Source organism: Leopardus geoffroyi, chromosome C1 (assembly GCF_018350155.1).
Source record: "Leopardus geoffroyi isolate Oge1 chromosome C1, O.geoffroyi_Oge1_pat1.0, whole genome shotgun sequence".
Lineage (NCBI taxonomy): Eukaryota > Metazoa > Chordata > Mammalia > Carnivora > Felidae > Leopardus > Leopardus geoffroyi.
The window spans coordinates 209194123-209213284 of NC_059328.1; the positions used below are offsets into that span (position 1 = coordinate 209194123).

At 35.9% G+C, this 19162-nt stretch overlaps 1 protein-coding gene across 6 annotated transcripts in view; it reads left to right on the top strand.

The window, feature by feature from the left end:
• Positions 1-18397, top strand: part of NYAP2 (neuronal tyrosine-phosphorylated phosphoinositide-3-kinase adaptor 2) — a 268785-nt gene extending 250388 nt beyond the window's left edge. For 3 of the 6 annotated variants that reach the window (XM_045481488.1, XM_045481494.1, XM_045481491.1), the window contains one exon: positions 12982-18397. In XM_045481488.1, the coding sequence (XP_045337444.1) occupies positions 12982-13209 (228 nt within the window). In that variant the 3' untranslated portion in view covers positions 13210-18397. Of the gene's footprint in view, positions 1-7004; positions 7448-12981 lie in introns of those variants that run through there. The other 3 variants (XM_045481489.1, XM_045481492.1, XM_045481490.1) reach the window with 3 other exon arrangements.
• The last annotated feature ends 765 nt before the right edge of the window (positions 18398-19162 follow it).

The following is a 19162-nucleotide window of genomic DNA, read 5'->3' on the forward strand; positions in this document are numbered from 1 at the left end:
AACTCGATATGGGACTTGAACCCACAAACCGTGAGATCATGACCTGAGCCGAAGTTGGATGCTTAACCGAGTGAGCCACCCACGTGCCCTGACATGATACTTTCTATATGTGACATGAATCAGCTTTTCTCTGAAAAGCCTCGTCTTGCATTTTGATATACGAATGTCATATATTACATTATATAGCATTTAGGCTTATGTTAGATGTCCTTCACTACTTTATATACATTTTAATACAGCAACTTTAAGGAAATTTCAGACGCTTGAGAATTATATCAAAAATCAATTATTTCTCATACAATACTGTCATCGTGTCTCAGCCATTTTTCTGTATCCTTGCACAGAAGAATCCACTTATTACACGTGTAGATATGCTCTGTATACCTGTATAAAGATGCAAATACCACGTCATTCACATCTAGATGAATTAGATAGAGAGGTTTCCATTATATGTTTGACAAGCCTTTCGCCAGGAAACAGGCACTAAATTACGTACAATTGCCAATTTGCATTTTGCGTGTCTTCATAAGAGATACAAAGTTAACACCCAATTCTGACAACTTGCTTTTTGCTTTTAGTTGTCATCTTGTAATATGGGAACGTGATGCATTTACAATGTTTCAAACCTTCCGTTTTCTGCATGTTGAAATGTTATTCTTCTCTAAAATTTGGCTACAGCAAAGAATTTGTAAAATGATGGCTTGATGCAATTAGCATCCCTGGCCTTTTTCCATGATGCAACTTTTTTCCTTGGGCTTTTTCTCCAAATGCAACTCATTGAATGAGCTAACATGCCTGCCGCTCATTCAAGAGATACCAGTAACTCACCATACTTGTGAATATACCTAGAGAAGCAGACGTGTGTGCAGAAGGATTACTACCTTGTCTGCTACCATGAAAGGGAGAAAAAAGATGTTTATTGAAATGAATTGCAGTGTGGTTGATGAAACAACCAGAAAACTATCTCCAGAGGGAGGGACTTGGCTTGAGGCAGTGTCCGTAGCAGGTAATAATACATGCTCAGCACGTACTTGTGTGGAAGTCCTACCAGTGAGTAAGAGGTTTGGAAGGGAGATGAGATGGATGTTTATACAGCGAGTAACAAATCGTCATTCTTATTGTTATTGAAATTGTTACGGAAATTGTGTCCACTTGGACACATCTCCAATCAGGACGCCCCATCCATTTACATTAAATGTTTCAGTAATCGTATCTTTAAGAAGGAAGCCAAAAGGGAGATAAAGCAAAGAGAAGAGAGGAACTAGGTTTGCCGTTCAACTCTGGGATGTTAAAGATAATCAAATGACAATTTTCCAAGGCCTTATGAGTGTATTCTTGTGGGTTAGATGCAAGGAACATGCACGGTGGACAGAAGGTCTGACCCAGGGAGGGAGATTATCGTGTTCTGCTCCCTTGTTAATTCCTTTTCGAACCCAGTATGGAGTCTGTCTCCGGGGGCTGCTAAGTGATCTTTAACCTCTTGCGAACTTGAGTTTCTCATCTGGAAATGGTGATCACAGGGTTATTGTGAGGCTAGCGTGAAATGAAGCAAGTGAATGTTCACATGATGCCTTGCCTACTGAGAGGAAACACTTTGGTTACTGTGTGCATGATTTCAATAACATGATGAGAGGGTGGTGGTGATGACTGAAATGGCAAATATGACAAATAATAAAGTCAAAGTTTCACTTCTCCGCTAAAGTTTTCATAGTTTATAAATCTTCTAACCTTTTAATCTTTCAGCAACAAACTTTATCACCTTTATTTAATCTAGTACATTTTCCCATGTCATTAACTATGTGAAGTGAAAATACCATAATAACTCTGTGTGTGTGTGTGTGTGTGTGTGTGTGTGTGTGTGCGCGCGTATGTTGTTTCCAGTTTGGGCCACTTTAATCACAATTAGCTGCGGTATGATCTGGTGTAATGAGAAGGGCATAGACTTTGATATTAGTGTATTTAGGTCTTGAATCCCAATTCTTGTTCTGCCTTCTATTAGGAATATGATGCTGTAGATACTGTTCAACCTCTTCAAGCCTCAGTTTATCATTGAAAGAATAGCAATAAGACATGCTTATAGAATGATTAAGCTTTAAAAGAATTAATATATGCTAAGTGCCTGCTGAGAGTCTGGAACAGGGTTTATGCACAAGAAATCACGGTTGCTGCTTATTACGTTGTTGATATTATGATTGTTCCTGAGACTGGGACAGTCCTTTGCTCCACAGCCACATGACCAAAGGTGAATACAACTTGCTAACTTATTTTAGAACTTTTGAAAATCATTCAAGAGTGTTTTGAATCATTCATTGAGTTCAATCAATAATCTTAAGATATGAGATTTTACCAGCTGTAGCCACCATTTTTTCTCTTCAGTGATATTATCGACACATATATTCCTTCAGCAAAACTTTTATTATTATATTTTTTGAACAACATGATAGCCTGGAGATCCCTAGAAATTTTCAACTATTTAATAATAGATGTATGATATATATATATATATATATATATATATATATGTATATATATATATGTATATGCAAAAACATGCAAGTACATATATACACAAAAGTATGATACATAATTTTATACACACATATATAAAATGTGTGTGTATATATCTTCAGGAATATATATGAAATGTACATATGTATATGTGTTTTGTGTGGATGTGTATGTCCTTGTGATAGACTTCTAGACAGGCTTCAAAACAGATTTTTATTTTCTTTTAAGGGAATATAATGATTCTTTTAGACATACTTGTTAAATATTTTCCTAAGTGAAACACTTAAGAAGACCATTGTAATAAATTGCAACCTGGAAGAGTACATTTGTCCAAAATATGCATCATCTGAAGCAGAAAAATGAAAATTTTTTTCCTTGGAAAAGACTGATTAGGTGTATATGTGAGTATGCATGTAGATTTATGTTTCAAGAAGATAATGGTTACACCAGGGCAATTTGAAAAGGGGAAGAACAATTTTTTCCCTTAGACATTATTTTCCTTAAGGTAGAATTGATATATATATTTTAACGATTGAGTGTTTCACTCCAGCTACTACCTTGTAAAATGACATTATAAGACAGAAGTGCAGAATTTAAAATGTGACTAAACCATTATGATTAACAAATATATGCTTGAACAGTTGATTAAATACTTGTAATAAATAAACGTAGGTTCTTAGCGCATGAAGAATTAAAAAGTAAAATTTGTCTCTTCATTGTTTTAACTTTTGTCTCATTTTCCACCTTAAATATATTTTTCCCTTCCTAAGCAACATATTTTTCAGTGACGAGGAAAAGTATAAATAAATTAAGTAAAATATGAATTAAAGAGTTTGCTGAAGCCATAAACTTGAAAAATATAAATCATTATATTTATAGATTATTGAAAAGGCAGGGGGGTTAAAGAATAACAAATGGAGGCATTTTGAAACATATCAATTGATTTGACTATGGAAAAATTAGAAACATCTGTCTGTAATAACAGAAATGACTATAAAGTGTCGGACAGTGGAAATAATTATGATAAAATGCAAATACCTGTTTAAAAATGGTTAAAAAATATAAAGTAAGTAAATATATAATATAATATATATATAATATAAAGTAAAAATACCACCTCATTAGAGACCAAAAAAAAAAAAAAAAGTAAACTAAGGGTATGAATCAACTTTTCTGTTATTAAAAGTTTTGGAAATATGCAATCTCATTGAACTCACTATTAATAATAGCAAATGTTGAAATCAAAGGGTTCTTCTTGACACAGAACATTTATAGGGTTTTTGGGTTGTTGCTTGCTTGTGTCTTTGGTAACACAGCCCGTGCTAGTAGGGTATGAATCCCACACTGCTTATGGGAATGGAAAATGGTTTAATTTTTTCTGGAAGACCAGGAGGCTATATCTGCATCAAAAGCCTTAAAATGGTCTGATGCTTGACTTGGGAGTTACTTTTTGAGAGGATTTCTGTAAGAAAATGTCATAAAGTATTGAAACGTGACTTACAGCATTTAAAAAATGAAATCCAACCAAAGTAAAGGTATTCATAATGAATAATTTGTTTTTGTTATCATGTCTTGAAAAAAGCATCTAAAACTCTAACTATAATAATGAGGAAAACACAAGGATATGAAGTTTTATATATAGTGTAATCATAAGTTAAAAATAATTTGTATGTTTAGGTTCATACACAGTGGTTACATATATACATGATTATAATTATGTATATATGATTTATATGTAAGGAAATATATTTAACATTTTGTGTGGTGGTATCACAATTGATTTTTCCCTTAAATTACTATAATCCATATTTGGTAAAATAGGCATAAATTACTTTTATAACCAGAAAAAACAAGTGGAAAATCTACTTCTCAGGTTAGTCGCTTTAAAATTTATTTCAAAGAAACTTTAACTATTTATTATGATACTTCTTTGAGAGTACTGACTTAAGATTCTAGGGCTACCAAAATAACATAAACAGGATTTCTGTTTTCCAGAATTTCGGAATCCTGTGCAAAACTCGTAAGTAATACGATATTCATAGCATTAGGAGATCTACTGACTTCAAGAATGAATGAATGAATGAGTGAATGAATGCTGTGCCAGCAGTAAGCAAGCATGGCTATCAGAGTTCATAGTGGATCTCAGAATGGATTGGATTCTTGCTGCATTTAGCTGGACTTTAAAAGCATAAATCAGATTTCACATGAAAGATAAAGGTTCAAAGAGGCAGAGAATTCCGGAATGGGGAAATACCTTGATTTAAAGAATGGAAGCAAATCTTGTGCCTGTGGTGTTGGGTGAGTTATGATAGCCTGTATGACGGGAGTATAAAGTAAACAATGGAATGAAATAATTAGCCAGGAAAGACAATGTTGAAGTTCACTGTGGTGTGTCTGGGGCATTGACTGTTTTCTGGAGGAAGTGGGGAGCCGTAATATGATTTTGTGGGGGCCTCACCGAGAGTACTTGGGCAGAAGTGTGGCTGTGGGATTACAAGTGGCCTGTACGTGCAACAGTAGAGGCCATATCGATAGTTCAGGAACTGAATCAAGAAACTGACACTGGAAATGTGAATATAGGTGACAGATTCAAGAAGCATTTCTGAAGTAGAATTAAACACTTTTTGGATCATTTGAGTGCCGTTACCTGAGCCCCGCTTCACGCAGAACCTAGAGTCAGACTCTGTGGATGTTAACTAAGAATGTGCATTTTAACAAGCTCTCAGGGGATGCCAAATGCGTACCGATGTTTGGGGGGCATGGGTTGGTCACCTAACCTGAGCCAAAGGGCCAAGGATGCTGAGACCTCACCATTCAAAGGATATGAATCCTTGAGACCCCAAGGATTCAAAGACCTTAGAGTCTGAGAAAGATGCTCTCAACTGCAGAATATCCAGGATGTGACTCCCATGGAATCAAGGGCTGAGTTTAAGGTCGGAGGGCTCTTAAGGTTCAAAACTGTAGGAAATATTTTTTTTTAACCTTGTACACTTGGCATATTGCTGAGTTCAGCTGAACCGAAGTGGAATAAAATCATTTATTTATTTAAAAAAAAATTTTTAGCATTTATTTTTGAGAGACAGAGCATGAGCAGGGGAGGGGCAGAGAGAGAGGGAGACACAGAGTCTGAAGCAGGCTGCAGGCTCTGAGCAAGCTGTCAGTACAGAGCCTGATGCAGGGATTGATCCCACGAACCGTGAGATCACGACCTGAGCCAAAGCTGGACTCCCAGCGGACTGAGCCACCCAGGCACCCCTCTATTTTGTCTTTAAAGCCATGGAATCGTAAGGCTGTTTTTTGATTAGTGAGTTTTACATAATTGATCATGTAAGCAAGCACAAATACGTAAAACCAAATAGCTTACATGGCTTGAAATAACAACATGTGATGTTTCTCATATGCCTAGTAGTTGATCAGAGATTATACATAAAGGGGATCTGCAGATCTAGAAAAAGAAGGTGGGGTTGGTGTATGCCCATGATGTTGCATTCAAAAGCAGGTCTAAAACCAAGATGTGGCTCTCATTTTATCAATATATCTGCATTTTAAAGTGAAATTTGGTGGGGCGCCTGAGTGGTGCAGTCGGTTGGGCATCCGACTCTAGCTCAGGTCATGATCTGACGGTTTGTGAGTTCGAGCCCCGCGTGGGGCTCTGTGCTGACAGCTCAGAGCCTGGAGCCTACTTCGAACTCTGTGTCTCCCTCTCTCTGTGCCCCTCCCCCACTCACACTCTGTCTCTCTCTTTCAAAAATAAAGATTAAAAAAAAAAATTAAGTGAAATTTTGGCATCCGAAGTGAAATCTGCAGTTCCCATAGAAGCCTTAGGTATACACTTGTCTAATAATTCTTTCATAAAGCAGAGGTTCTGAGTCAAAGTTGTTGATAAATGAGAGAGGAGGACAAGGGAATAATTTAAGAAGCACCCAATCAATAGATCAGAATTAAAGATGGGGAAAAAAAATAGAAGCAAAAAAACTATTAAAAAAGCTTAAGATAGGCCAAAGATACTATTGTTACAAATAATGTCATCAAAATCTAAAGTTAGGAGAATTTTATACATATGTTTAATTCTCGTAATATCAGAAAGAAAGCAATATAACTTCCTTGTGGAGCCTCACGAATGGTCTCTGTCACCACTGTGTAATTCTGCTTTATAATGTGAACACAGCCACGGATGATACGTCCACAAATGGACATTCCGGGTGCCCATTAGAAGTTCATAGACACTGCCACTTGAATTTGATATAATTTTCATGTGTCAAAAAACATTCTTTTTTTTTTTTTTTTTTTGGTTTTGTTTGGTTTTGTTCAACTGTTTAAACACACAAAACAGAAATTCTTGCTTATGAGCTGTACAAACTGTACAAAAATAGGCAGTGGGCTGTATTTGGGAAGTGGGTTGTATTTTGCCAACCACTGACGGTTACCTCGAAGTTAGATGTAAGAAAGCCACAGTTACTTACATGTTTATTTTTTTATGTATGTTTTGTTAATAGAGTTTCCATCTCTTTGCTCACTCCAAAGGATAGGAAGAACACTTTCAATGACAGCACTAACAGCTCTGGCTGACCTCAGGACACCTATGGATAAGGGAATGCATGGAGGCAGCAGACTCACTACCTCCCATAATTCCTGAAAAATTAGCTTTCCTTTCTCCAGTCACACTTTCCCTTCCTTGTTGCCCCGCCAATGCCATCCATGCTCTCCTAGGGAAATTTTCTGCAGGGTAAAGAGAACATGCAAAGAAATTTTGTGACTCTAAGCTTCTTTTTCAGTCAGATTAAAGTTCACAGCCCCCGTGTTGGAAATGGTGATTTTCCATAAGAGGGGTTACGGGAGGTGGAGAAATTGGCACAGAGAGAGTAACATGGAACTGATTTTTTATTTTCCTGAGAGCATCTGAAAATTAGTGCTGGTGTGGGGTCTATTGTTTTAAGAAATTAAACTTTAGGGGCGCCTGGGTGGCGCAGTCGGTTAAGCGTCCGACTTCAGCCAGGTCACGATCTCGCGGTCCGTGAGTTCGAGCCCCGCGTCAGGCTCTGGGCTGACGGCTCAGAGCCTGGAGCCTGTTTCCGATTCTGTGTCTCCCTCTCTCTCTGCCCATCCCCCATTCATGCTCTCTCTCTGTCCCAAAAATAAATAAATGTTGAAAAAAAAATTTAAAAAAAAAGAAATTAAATTTTATTCACAAGTCACGGTTACATTTAATTCCAAGGCCAACGAGACACTTGCTCGACACTGCTTGGTCCTTTAAGTCTTTGGTAAATTACTGCTTGTTTTACATGTTAACTCATGAGGCACAAAAAAATCAAGTCAATGGAGCTATGCCTACCTGTATCAATTTGATTCCAGTATCCATTTTAGTGTTGAAGTGCTAACGTTGAAATGCTTATTTCAGATTTTTTTAAATCTCTTCATGGTTTTCATATTTTGGAAATTGAATAATTTTAAATAAATATATGGAGATTTATTATTGAACATATTATCATTCTTCTGGTCTTTGGATAAAATATACTCAATATCAGGAAGTGCTTAGTTTATTTCCTAGAGAAAGTAATGATTGAAGTAAATTAAAGATTCCTTGACATTTATGTTATTCTGCATGCGTTGAAGGATCAGTAGATAAGATCATTAACAGTGTCTGGGGCTTTACAATTTCCCAATCCAATTGCCTCTGTTCATTGCCTCCTATAACCATGTGAAGTATGATGTATGTGGCAATACATGAAATGTGTATATAAAGTATGTCCAATATACATAATATATATAAAGCATATACAAATATATATACTATGTGTATATGAATTATGTACCAATATACATACAATGTATATAGGAAGGGCATACAACTTCAGAGAAATACATGACTTTTCAGTATGATAAAACAATCAAGATCCCAATCAAGTTAGTTAACTTTTTCCATTATACCGTGTTGCTTCCGTCTAAAAACATTGCAAGGTAAGCTGCAGTTAGCATTTGGAATGAATGTGGTTTCTTCAGGTGATTTTTAAAAAAATATATCTTTTGAACTTCATAATAGTTTTACATTTACAGAGAAGCTGCAAAGAGGGCACAGAGGGTTCCTGTATGCCCCACACCGAGTTTCCCCCTTTTTAAAATATCTTATATTGCTGCTGTGTATCAGTATTGAAACCATATTTTTAAAGCCCACACATTACTTGGATTTTCTTAGTTTTTACGTATCTGTTTCAGGATCCTTTCCAGGATACCGCACTAGTCAATTTCAGTTATCATGTCTCTTTGCCTTCTCTAGATTGCGACAGTTTCTCAGACTTCCCTTATTTTGGCTGATCTTAACAGTTTTCAGGATTTCTGGACTGGCATTTTATAGGGTATTTCTCATTTTGTGTTTGATGTTTTTCTTATGGTTAGGTTGGGATTAATGGGTTTCGGAGAGGAGGAGCTCAGAGGCAATGTGCCTTTCTCATCACATCATACCAAGGGTCCATACAGACCACATGACTTCCCATTGTAGATGACTGGTGTGCTGTGTATAATGTTTGCCAGAGCTTCCCATGGTTAAGTTACCCTCCTCTTTCTTTCCATACCGTATCCTTGGGAAAGAAGTCACTGTATGTAGCCTGCTCTTAAGGGATGAGGATTTATGTTTCCCTTCCTTGAGGAGGGACTTCACTGGATTTTATCTGCCTCAACTTATTAGCCAAGAATATTACCTCTGCCGGATCATGTTGTCCGAGAGATGTAACGAGATTCGTATTAATTGAGCAATTGTCTTACAATTGTCTCCTAATGTATGCTTGTTGTAAATCAAACCCAAGAGTTCTTTTAACTCCAGGTTGAAGTGAAATGGAATTTTAAAGCTAAATTGAAACCGGTCTTGAAGAATTTTGTGACAAATCATGAAATATTTTATGGGTAGTATTCTTAACACACCTCCTATAAATACTTAACATGTTATTTGCTATGTACAAACTAATAAATTGAAGCATCTTACTATCAGAGTGAAATGTAATTTTTAGACATGTTTTCTGCCATGTAAATTGCCCTAGTGGTAACATTGGAGTTTAATGTCGGGAATTAAAAAGAATGTGCACCCTCCAGAAAGAAATATTGAAAAAACAGATGCTATTTAAACATAAACACGGAAAATAGATTTGTCTTCCACCAAATGAATCACATTTAACAAATATTTATTTCATCTTAACATAGTAATAATTTTCTTGGGTATTTTAAATGAGAAAAAAAATATTTGACAACAACTTAATATGAGATGATTCTATAGCATTCTTTGCCAGACTTATTAAAATATTGAAATTAAAAAATTTTGAATTGGCTATTTTCTAATACCGTGTATTTAAATTCTCTTTAAAATATCTAGCCTTCATTCCTGTACTGACAAGTGCTTTCTCACAGAATTTGTATTGACTATACATCTGGCCACCAAAAGAAAATAGTTTAATATTAAAAAGCCAGTCTGAAAAAAAGGAGTTGATTTTCTTCTATTAATATTTGAAACCATTAGATCAGTCAAGTGGACACTTAACTATTTTAAAATAAAAATGTAAAGAACATGAAAATCATGCTTTGTAACCCTTTACTCTTAAACTTATTTTTTAGATTTTTAAAGAATGGATTATTCTTAAATTGACACACTTATATAGTATAAACTTCTAATTGGCAGAAAACACACACTTATAGGTAATGTAATGCAGTTATACATGCGTAAAATGTAACGATAACTCTGAAATATATTAGAGATACTGTTGTTAGAGCAATTTAGGAAAAATATTATTTTTCAGTGACATGTACTGATTCACACTCTTAAATATTAAAGGAGATTAGATATTATCCAATTTGTGGGGAGAAGTAAATACAATGCAAATGTTGAAGTGATGTAAATATCCTACCTCAAAGAAGTTGGAGGTTTTGCGGTTTTATTGGAATGTGTAAGACCCAGTGAGATTTTACTGAGAAGAAAATTATCTGGAGAGCTTTCCAAGGGTGAACAAACACTGTTCAATGATGGTGGCTTCTATTCGTTCATAAAACTTTTATCGAGAGCTTAATGACTCTGTTCTGCATGTTGGGTCTGCTAATGGATAAAATTTGGGGCTTCCCCTCTGGGAATTCTATGTTATAAATTCCATTTTAAGAGTTTATAGTCACTCAATAAATTTTGCTTGTATTTCCACCCAAATAGAGTTACTGTATTTTTATTGCATGGGTTATCAAGTTCTAAAATATTAGAAATCTTTTGAAAAAATTCCAAGCCATTTTGGGCAATGTTCTGTTGGTGCAAAAACCTATTGGTTAGATTAAAACCTATTATCTGGTTAAACCTATTTAATAAGCATCTAGAATTTCATTTAAAAGGAAAATACCCGTGGCTGTGAAACATGGCTCATTCTTTCAAGGAACTTTGTATCGAATTAGGTACAAATATACGACGTATTTATCTACGAGTACCATCTTCCGGACTCCAAATCCAAGCCGTTGATTTGGATTTATTTGATAAACATTTTTTATTCCCTCCTTAAAGCCATAAATATGTTTGTATTTTTTTGAGTAGCACCCGGATATGGCAGTACCTATGCCAGTAACTATTATTATAATTTCTAGATAATATTCAGTAGATTGAGCCTGCTGTAGTAGAAAGACTACTCACTGTGGAGTCAGACAGATCTAAGTTTGGTAGAGGTCTGTCTCCCATGTAGTAATCTGAGACCTAGACCTACTTTCTCGATCTACTTTCTGAGACTCTGTTTTTTCACTTGTACTGAGTAGATAAATCCTAGCTTTCGGGGTAGCTGGGAGGATTCAGGGTAACATACACAGAGCTCTTCACACACGCTTGGCAGAGAGCAGGCATGAAAAACTCCCATGTGTTTGTCAGTGCGGCAGTGACAGTACTTAGGCAATGGTTTAGTGTTTTGAAAAATGACTTCACCTTCATTATCCAAGTTAACCCTTATATCGACTTCTGGAATTGAAATAGGATCAATTCAGCTATTCAGATAAAGACACCAGGAAGTACAATTGCAGGGAGGAGTTTGAGACATCCAGGCTTTGATTTCTTGTCTTCTAGCTCTAGATCCTGCTGTCTCTGCGAAGGATTGCGAATCATGAGAATTCAGTCTTGCCTTGTTCGCACCAGAAACTTACCTGCCTGGCTTTGGGCAACGTGTGCAGTTTCTTGAAGCCGTGGCTTCCTCACCTGGACATTGTGCTCATTTATCTTCCCCATCCTTCCCAGTTGGACATGTATGCTGAAAGTCAGTATAGTGTAGTTGTTAAAGGCAAGGTGTTAGGAATGAACTCCTGGGATCCAATCCCGACTCTGACATCTGCTGGCTCTGTAAGCTTCGGCACGTCATTAGATCTCTCTAAGTCTCATTTTAGCCATCTTTATGGATTAATGAATAGCACTTACTTCAAAGCATCATCATTGTGAGGAATGAATGAATGAAATTACGCAGAGTATGTAGAATGGGACCTGGCACAGAGTAAGCGTTATATAAGTATTGGTGCTGATATTTATGCTAAAATTGTAACATCTAATACAGTGACTCCAGCGGAGCTATTTTAGCCCTTAAAGTCAAAGAGTAGACGTGCTTCGACACAGCTTCCTTATGCTGGATTGGTGGCCCGATCACATTCCTCTCCTTGTATGGCAGATGCAACTCGGTAGTTCTGTTCTAAAGAAGATTTACCAGAGGACATGGCCACATATACCTACCAGGGTGCAATGTTCATCTTTCAAGAAACATGTGATGTCTATCAGTACACAGTCAGCTCTGAACCATCTCCTGGCACATAACTGACCCCAGGAATCTGTTTCTCTAAATTGCCTGGGTCAGCGTGAAGGCAGAGGTCAATGATTCTAATTGGACATTTGCTGAAGCATCAAAAGCATGGAAAAAATTCTTTGCAAAAAATTATTTGGGCATTTAAATTCCAAGCATTTGATGCATAAGCAAAGTCGTTTTGGTAGAATTATGAAAAATCTTAATTCTGTTTGTTTTTTATAAAAAAAAAAGTTTTATTTCAAGAACAAAAATGTTCTTTAAAATCTTCAAAACATCTCATATTCATATTAGATCTCACTGAAAAGCAGTTCCAATAATTGAACTTAGACACCTAGAAGACAATGGAGTCAACATAAAAATCATGGGTAAATACAAGGCAAATAGCTTTAAAAAAGAAAGGGTTATCTCTACACTGTGAGCTCCTGAAACTTATCAGAAAAATCTTCTCACCCAAATAGTTGTTTAATTATATCACAAAGTCAAGCACAAAACTTATCTATAGTCCCCATACCTCAATTTTGCTTTGTAAGAATTACAAAGGTAAAGAAACAGCTGACATTTTTTTCAAAACCACGACTAGCACGGTGCAAAAAAAAAAAAAAAAAAAAAAAAAATGACGACAACAACACGATTGCTTTCGTTCCATTTTTTGTTGCTTCTGTATTCACTCTTTCTTTTTTGCTAGGTGGCATGCATGCAGTGGTTTCATGGAGACCATACAATGCTTGAGATGATTGAGAAAAAGCGTTGCTTGTGCAAGGAAATAAAAGCTAGACAGAAAACGGAAAAAGGCCTTTGCAAACAGGATAGCATGCCTATCCTACCCAGCTGGAAGAAGAATGCGGGGGCAAAGACGTACAGCCCTCCACCCTACTCTAAGCAGCAGACGGTGTTCTGGGACACCGCCATATGACTGTGCGCAGGATGGCGTGAGGTCCACACAGAGAGGGAGGTCGACTCAGTCTTGAGATAAAGAACTGTTACGTGTCTTCTCTGTCGGGATGGAATGCCAGTGCTTCCCCGGAAAAACCATGGGAAGCTGTGTCTACTCACAGGCAACTTCAACATAAAATGTATATTAATTGTATCCTTGCAATTAAGACACTTATTTATCCCGGATTATTTTGAATCCAAAAGATATTAAGATGTAAATATTTTACTAGTTTATGGGTGACACCTGAAATAATACACATTATACGGATATAAATTACAGAAATATCGAGAGTTTTACTATATGATATAATTTCGGTATTAACTGGTTTGTTATCTCTTTTATATGTAATCCCTTGATGCCTTTTATTATTAATTTTTGCATTTAAGACGTTATTATTTTTTTTCTGTCCACATTTGGCTTCTGTATGAGAGCTCACAGCTATAAAAATCATGTTCAATCACATAATATAAGATCTGGTGCTAGTAATGTAGAAATCGAGTATCATATTCGTCAAGAACATCTGTTGCTTTGTAAGTTTCTAAGGATTTGACAGGAAATGAATGCAAATACGATGCTTAATTTGGACGTCCACATTACATCAATACCAATATTTTTGCTACATTGGCTTTATAAGAATTTCTCTTCGATATTGTCTTGTTTGTACTAAGCAATCATTAGACTCCAGAGAAAGTTATTAGGATATATTTGGATTTCCCAGCAGAAAACATTTCCTTCAGAAATGACTTTAGGGACATGTGTCCTTGCATCATTGATCTGATTGGAGGAGACCAGGGTTCACTGTGACAATGGAAGGAATAAGGAATCAATAGCTAAATAGCAAGACTGCTTTCAAGAAAGCAGGACCAGGGGCCTCACAGCCACTGCAATCACTATTTTTAAGTAACTTTTCACGTGTATGTTTGTTTCCCCTAGAAAATGAGAAATAAACATTCAGACGGACGCATTTACATATTTTAGCACATTAAATGCCAATCTGTCTCAAAATTAAGGCCCATTAACAAACTAGTGTTTCTTAAGTTTTTTCAAACGAGTTCTCACCACATTTTGGGGTCGCAATCTTCTGTGCATGACCATCACACCCGTTCTTACTGCTTAGGACACCATGACCAAAGAGTTTTGACCCCTTGTTTCTTTTATTTTGTTTCAAGGAAGAAGCGGGAAATGCAGGGGAGAGGGGGTGGAAGGGGGTGGATTCAATTTTATGTGGTGGTAAAATTTAAGTTAAACAAATCATATATATCTTTTAAGAATAACTTGTTAGTTGAATATAAATATTGCCACGGATGAATAAAAAGGAAACTATCGCGTATATTTTGTAATATTCAAATTACTATTTATGCTTCCTAAAATTGACAGTATGTGATTCTTCTTTAACAATCAATTTAGTATTATATTTCTGAGAGAAAAAGGTACGTGTTTGAAGTTATTGTCATAGTGGTTTTCCTCGTAAGGGTGTTGACAGCAAGAGTCACTGCTGTTCAATGAAACCAAATAACAGGAGTTAGGGAATTTTTGTAATCTATATTGCTAACAACCTAGTGATGCTTTACCAGTAATCGTTCCTTTCAAGCCTTTGAAATGCTATAAGATAATTTTTTAATATTTTATAAGTAATGGATATTTTGATGTCCAACTAGAATTCTGAAAGAATAAGGGAAAAGGGTAAGTGGGAGCATGTGTATCTGTTGTTTTTGCGTGAATGAGTTCTCAGCAGGAGAACTGTATACGTACAGTGCTTACTGAGGTTTTAGGTTTTGCTTGTATCACTGAAGTGGTTAAAAAACAAACAAGAAAGCAGGATCACAAGTACAGGAAATCATGGAGAGATCTTAAGTGGCTTCAATAAATCCTACTGCTGTGTTTCACCAGTTAGAGATTATATTTCAAACCCAACAATCAATGGAGTACCAATCTAAGAGGGATGGAAATGTGTTAAGATAAAATCAGCATAGACATAAAATGTGCTGAGGACCCAGGTTAGCCTGATTCAGGTCATTCTGACCACAGGTACTCAAGCCAATCAATGAGGCATAAGACATCAATTCTCAGCATCTTAATGATGATTTTGGTGTATGTATATGTATATTCAGGCTCAGTATGGTAATGGCTGGATAATTCCTTTGAAATTTATATTTCGGTAACATATCCAAGTGTGTTTTTCAGATGCCAATCTTTCCCCCTATCTTTCTGAATAAGGGAGAAGATATTTCTCACTGCTGGCCACTTGTCAAGAAGGAAACAGAGGTACTGAAATGATGTGTGTTGGATTCAGACATTCCCATTTGTTCTGCCAAACTCATGATGTTGCCAGGTTTCATGGACCCTTTTTTCAAGCAAGTTATTTTCTGAGAAGGCAGCTTGTTTGAAAATCTGACCTTGGGCAACTATTTCTATTTAATATCTCCAAATCTTCCTTTCCATGGGAAGTAACTGAACGATCTGGAAAAGTGGCTTCGCTGATATTTGACTCCGTAACTTTTATTCAGTGCCCAAACCACTGTCCATTGCAGCTTAGCTGATAGGGCCATAACCATTCTATAATTAATTTTCTCTTTGTGTAGCGTTTCTTTGTATGGAGAAAAAGAAGTCATTAGGATACAAAGAAAAATCAGTGTATTCTCTCGTGGCAGGCAACCAGGATGCTTCAGTCTGTGAACTTGGTCAGATGATCAACATTCCACATACAGAACACAATGGGAAGGTATAGCTCATCTTTTTAGCAGTGCCAAAGAGCAAACGGTATCCTGGCATGGTTATCGGGTGGGAAGAGCTCATACCTATGAGAAATGGTCTTTTCACAGCAAATTTTACAGAAACAGAACTTTATTGGCTGTCAGCAAGATGCTTTTCTATAGGAAGAACTTGTTAGCACACAAGAGACCAATTTCTTTAGAGTCGATGTAAGGGAAAAATCAAATTCTGCATTTCTGTGCAATGCCAGAAACTAGCATCTTCTGAGGTTTTATGGCAGTTCCTCACAGGAACACTACTACCCTTTCCCCCATATTTATGCTGCAGACATTAAGTTCAGATGAAGGTGATTGATTTGCGTTAAGTGAAGGTTAATGTCCACCCATACAAAATATTCGGGAAAGTGAAAGAAAGCAAAAATTAAGAGGTTAACGTTTGTAGTTTTAAAGAATATACACATTCAAATATCCAGAAATGGTCTGGATACCAGAAGATACAACTTCCCTTTTCAAAACAGGATGTTGGGACTTGGGACACGGAGGTTCCATATAGTTTTGTTGAATGCTTCCAGAGAACAGAGAAACATTTTTCTTACTACACTCTGGCTTTGGCCTCATCCTCACATATCATTTGGTTTGACTCTTTGGGCACGTTTAGTAATCAAGTAAAGAAAGAAAGAAAAAGAAAAGAACTAAGCAACCTTTTTGGGTTATTGTTTTAATGAACTATATAGAAGGCATCAAAACAATGCACATTAACGATACAATTTAAATATCACCTATATGTTAAAGTGAATCACTTCACTAAAGCAGAAAAGAGATTGTAAGTTCATTATGGCTACCTATAAAATTAAAAAAAAAAAAAAACTTTCCTCTGATTTAAGCAGTAGGTGATCTGAGACAAGATACAATTTACCCTTTTAAAGGAATACAAGTAGGATGGAATAACAATTCATAGGGCATTGTATCCCAAACTTAAATGGAACTGAAGAAAAATGGTACCTATAATATGTAAGATTAACTTACTACATCTTCCCTCCATGGGAACATTGATAGCTAATTGTAGAATGTGGACAATTTATTAATTTATTATTAGCAGTTCATGGTTGAGAAACGTATTAGTTATTTTAAAAAATTCTGTGAAGCACTTGGAATTAAATATTCAAAAAGATATGATCCCTGCCTTCAAGGAACTTAATTATGCAATCCTTAAAGTTTCAAAACAAAGCCAATTATTTCTAAGAAGGTATACAATATCACATGTTTGACATCTCCTTTGTGTTTATATATGGTATTCTCTCTTTTTTTCCAGATCAAGTGTACAGTCGAAAAAAATACTAAAACATATTAAAGTTAATGTCTAAGTATAAAATGTTTATGTATAAAACTCTATATGTACACATAGGATATGTACTGCTGTCTGTGTATCTCAGTAAAAGGATAACACGTTTGCCATGTTGGACTTGAACATTGTGGCTTGTTGTTTGGATTGATTTAAAACCCTTTGATATTTGGGTCAATTACATTGCAGCAAAGTGTGTGTAATCTGGAAGAAAAAAAACCATCTGATTACATTTCCCTTTAAATATTACACAGTTTCAAATTTAAGGGGAAACACCTTTACAGAAACATTGCTGGATTTATCGCAACCAAGTACGTATGAAGATCTTTTCGAAGTGTTCAATTGTCCCCAAATGTGACTGGGTTCACCCACCCTAAAAACATCTACATTTACACATGTATACACCCACATACAGTATACATACTGTATATAATATATATGAAAATGTTTAGTATGCACTTCTTTTGTTTGGAACTCCTTGAGTTAACATTGATAGTGTAGCAATTGGCATAAAGTGCACTGTGATTATAAAAAGCAAAGCACAGTAAAGTCACAGGTCTTGTTATCTTGCACTAAAAATGTGTTTACGTATTTAGCACTTGTATGTTTCCTTTTTTGCTCTTTTCAAGAAACTAAAACAAATAGCTATTGAGAGATGATATAAAATATTGTTTTTTAGTGGATAATGGCACGACATTTTTAAAAGACAGGGTTTTTAAAAGAAACCATTAAACATCCATTTCGACATAACGTGTTTACCGTATCGAAGAAGCTGAATGTCATATTACATTTTCATAACTCATTAAAAATGTCAGGTATGTGCCTGAAAAATTGTGCAAATAAGCATTAGCTAACAGATTTCTCTATTCATGTGTTGTTAGCCATTTCTATATGCATATTAATATAAACACTGATGTTTTAATTTCTCTTAATTTTTGTACTTGATTTTTTTAGGTAACATGTAATTATAAATGTACTTTGATACTACTGAAGTAACCAGATGTTGTTGGGAAACAATTTGTTTTCTTTAGTGCATTGGCAATATTTTACAATACTTTTGTGCTTATTTATTTGTGCTCCCGTGTAATTATAATAAAAGCAATAGTTTAAATTAGTTGACTTTGTTGCTGTTGGTATTCATTCACCAAGAAACACGATTTGTGAGAATCTTTCGAAGAAAAGCCCATACAGTTTTCAACTTCAGGAGTGATCCCTGACATTGTATGTATCGTGGACGAGCGGCAGGGGTGAAAAGTGAGACCCTAGACTCTTCAGTTTAGCTATGTGACCCCCAGTGGTCCTCAATCACCACTTGGCTTCTGCCTCATACAGATGAGTCACTAAATAAGAAGAAACGACACTTTTCTTCCTTCAATATGCACCTAATTCCAATTAAATGACTCAGCATGGGTCTGAAATATGCTGGAGGCATTAAGAAAAAATCCAGCTGTCTTAGACCTGCGTATATAAAACGTTTATGGCATGGGTGTTTGCCGCGTTCATGCATTCAATCATACCTCTGAAATTAATCTAGTTTAAATAGGGAACAAGTGTTTGTGGTTAACACTTACTGGGGTTACCAATAGCTAAAATGTCATTGGGCACTTGACATATGTAAAACAAGGTACTGGAACTCGGCAAGCTTACACCAAAAAAGTGTACTTGTGATAATATAGTCTCCTGTAATAGTTTCTCATGGCTGCTTCATCAATCACTTACATCTTCTGCCACAGGTCCAATTGCAGTGTGATTTATTACAATTTTATAATTCCTCAAATTCTTTTCATGTTCATTTCTTAAAAGAAATCAAGTCTATCCCCACCATTTAGCCCCTCGTCCAGCCACTCCGTGTTCTGTGGGCACTGTACTTGAGGGTTGA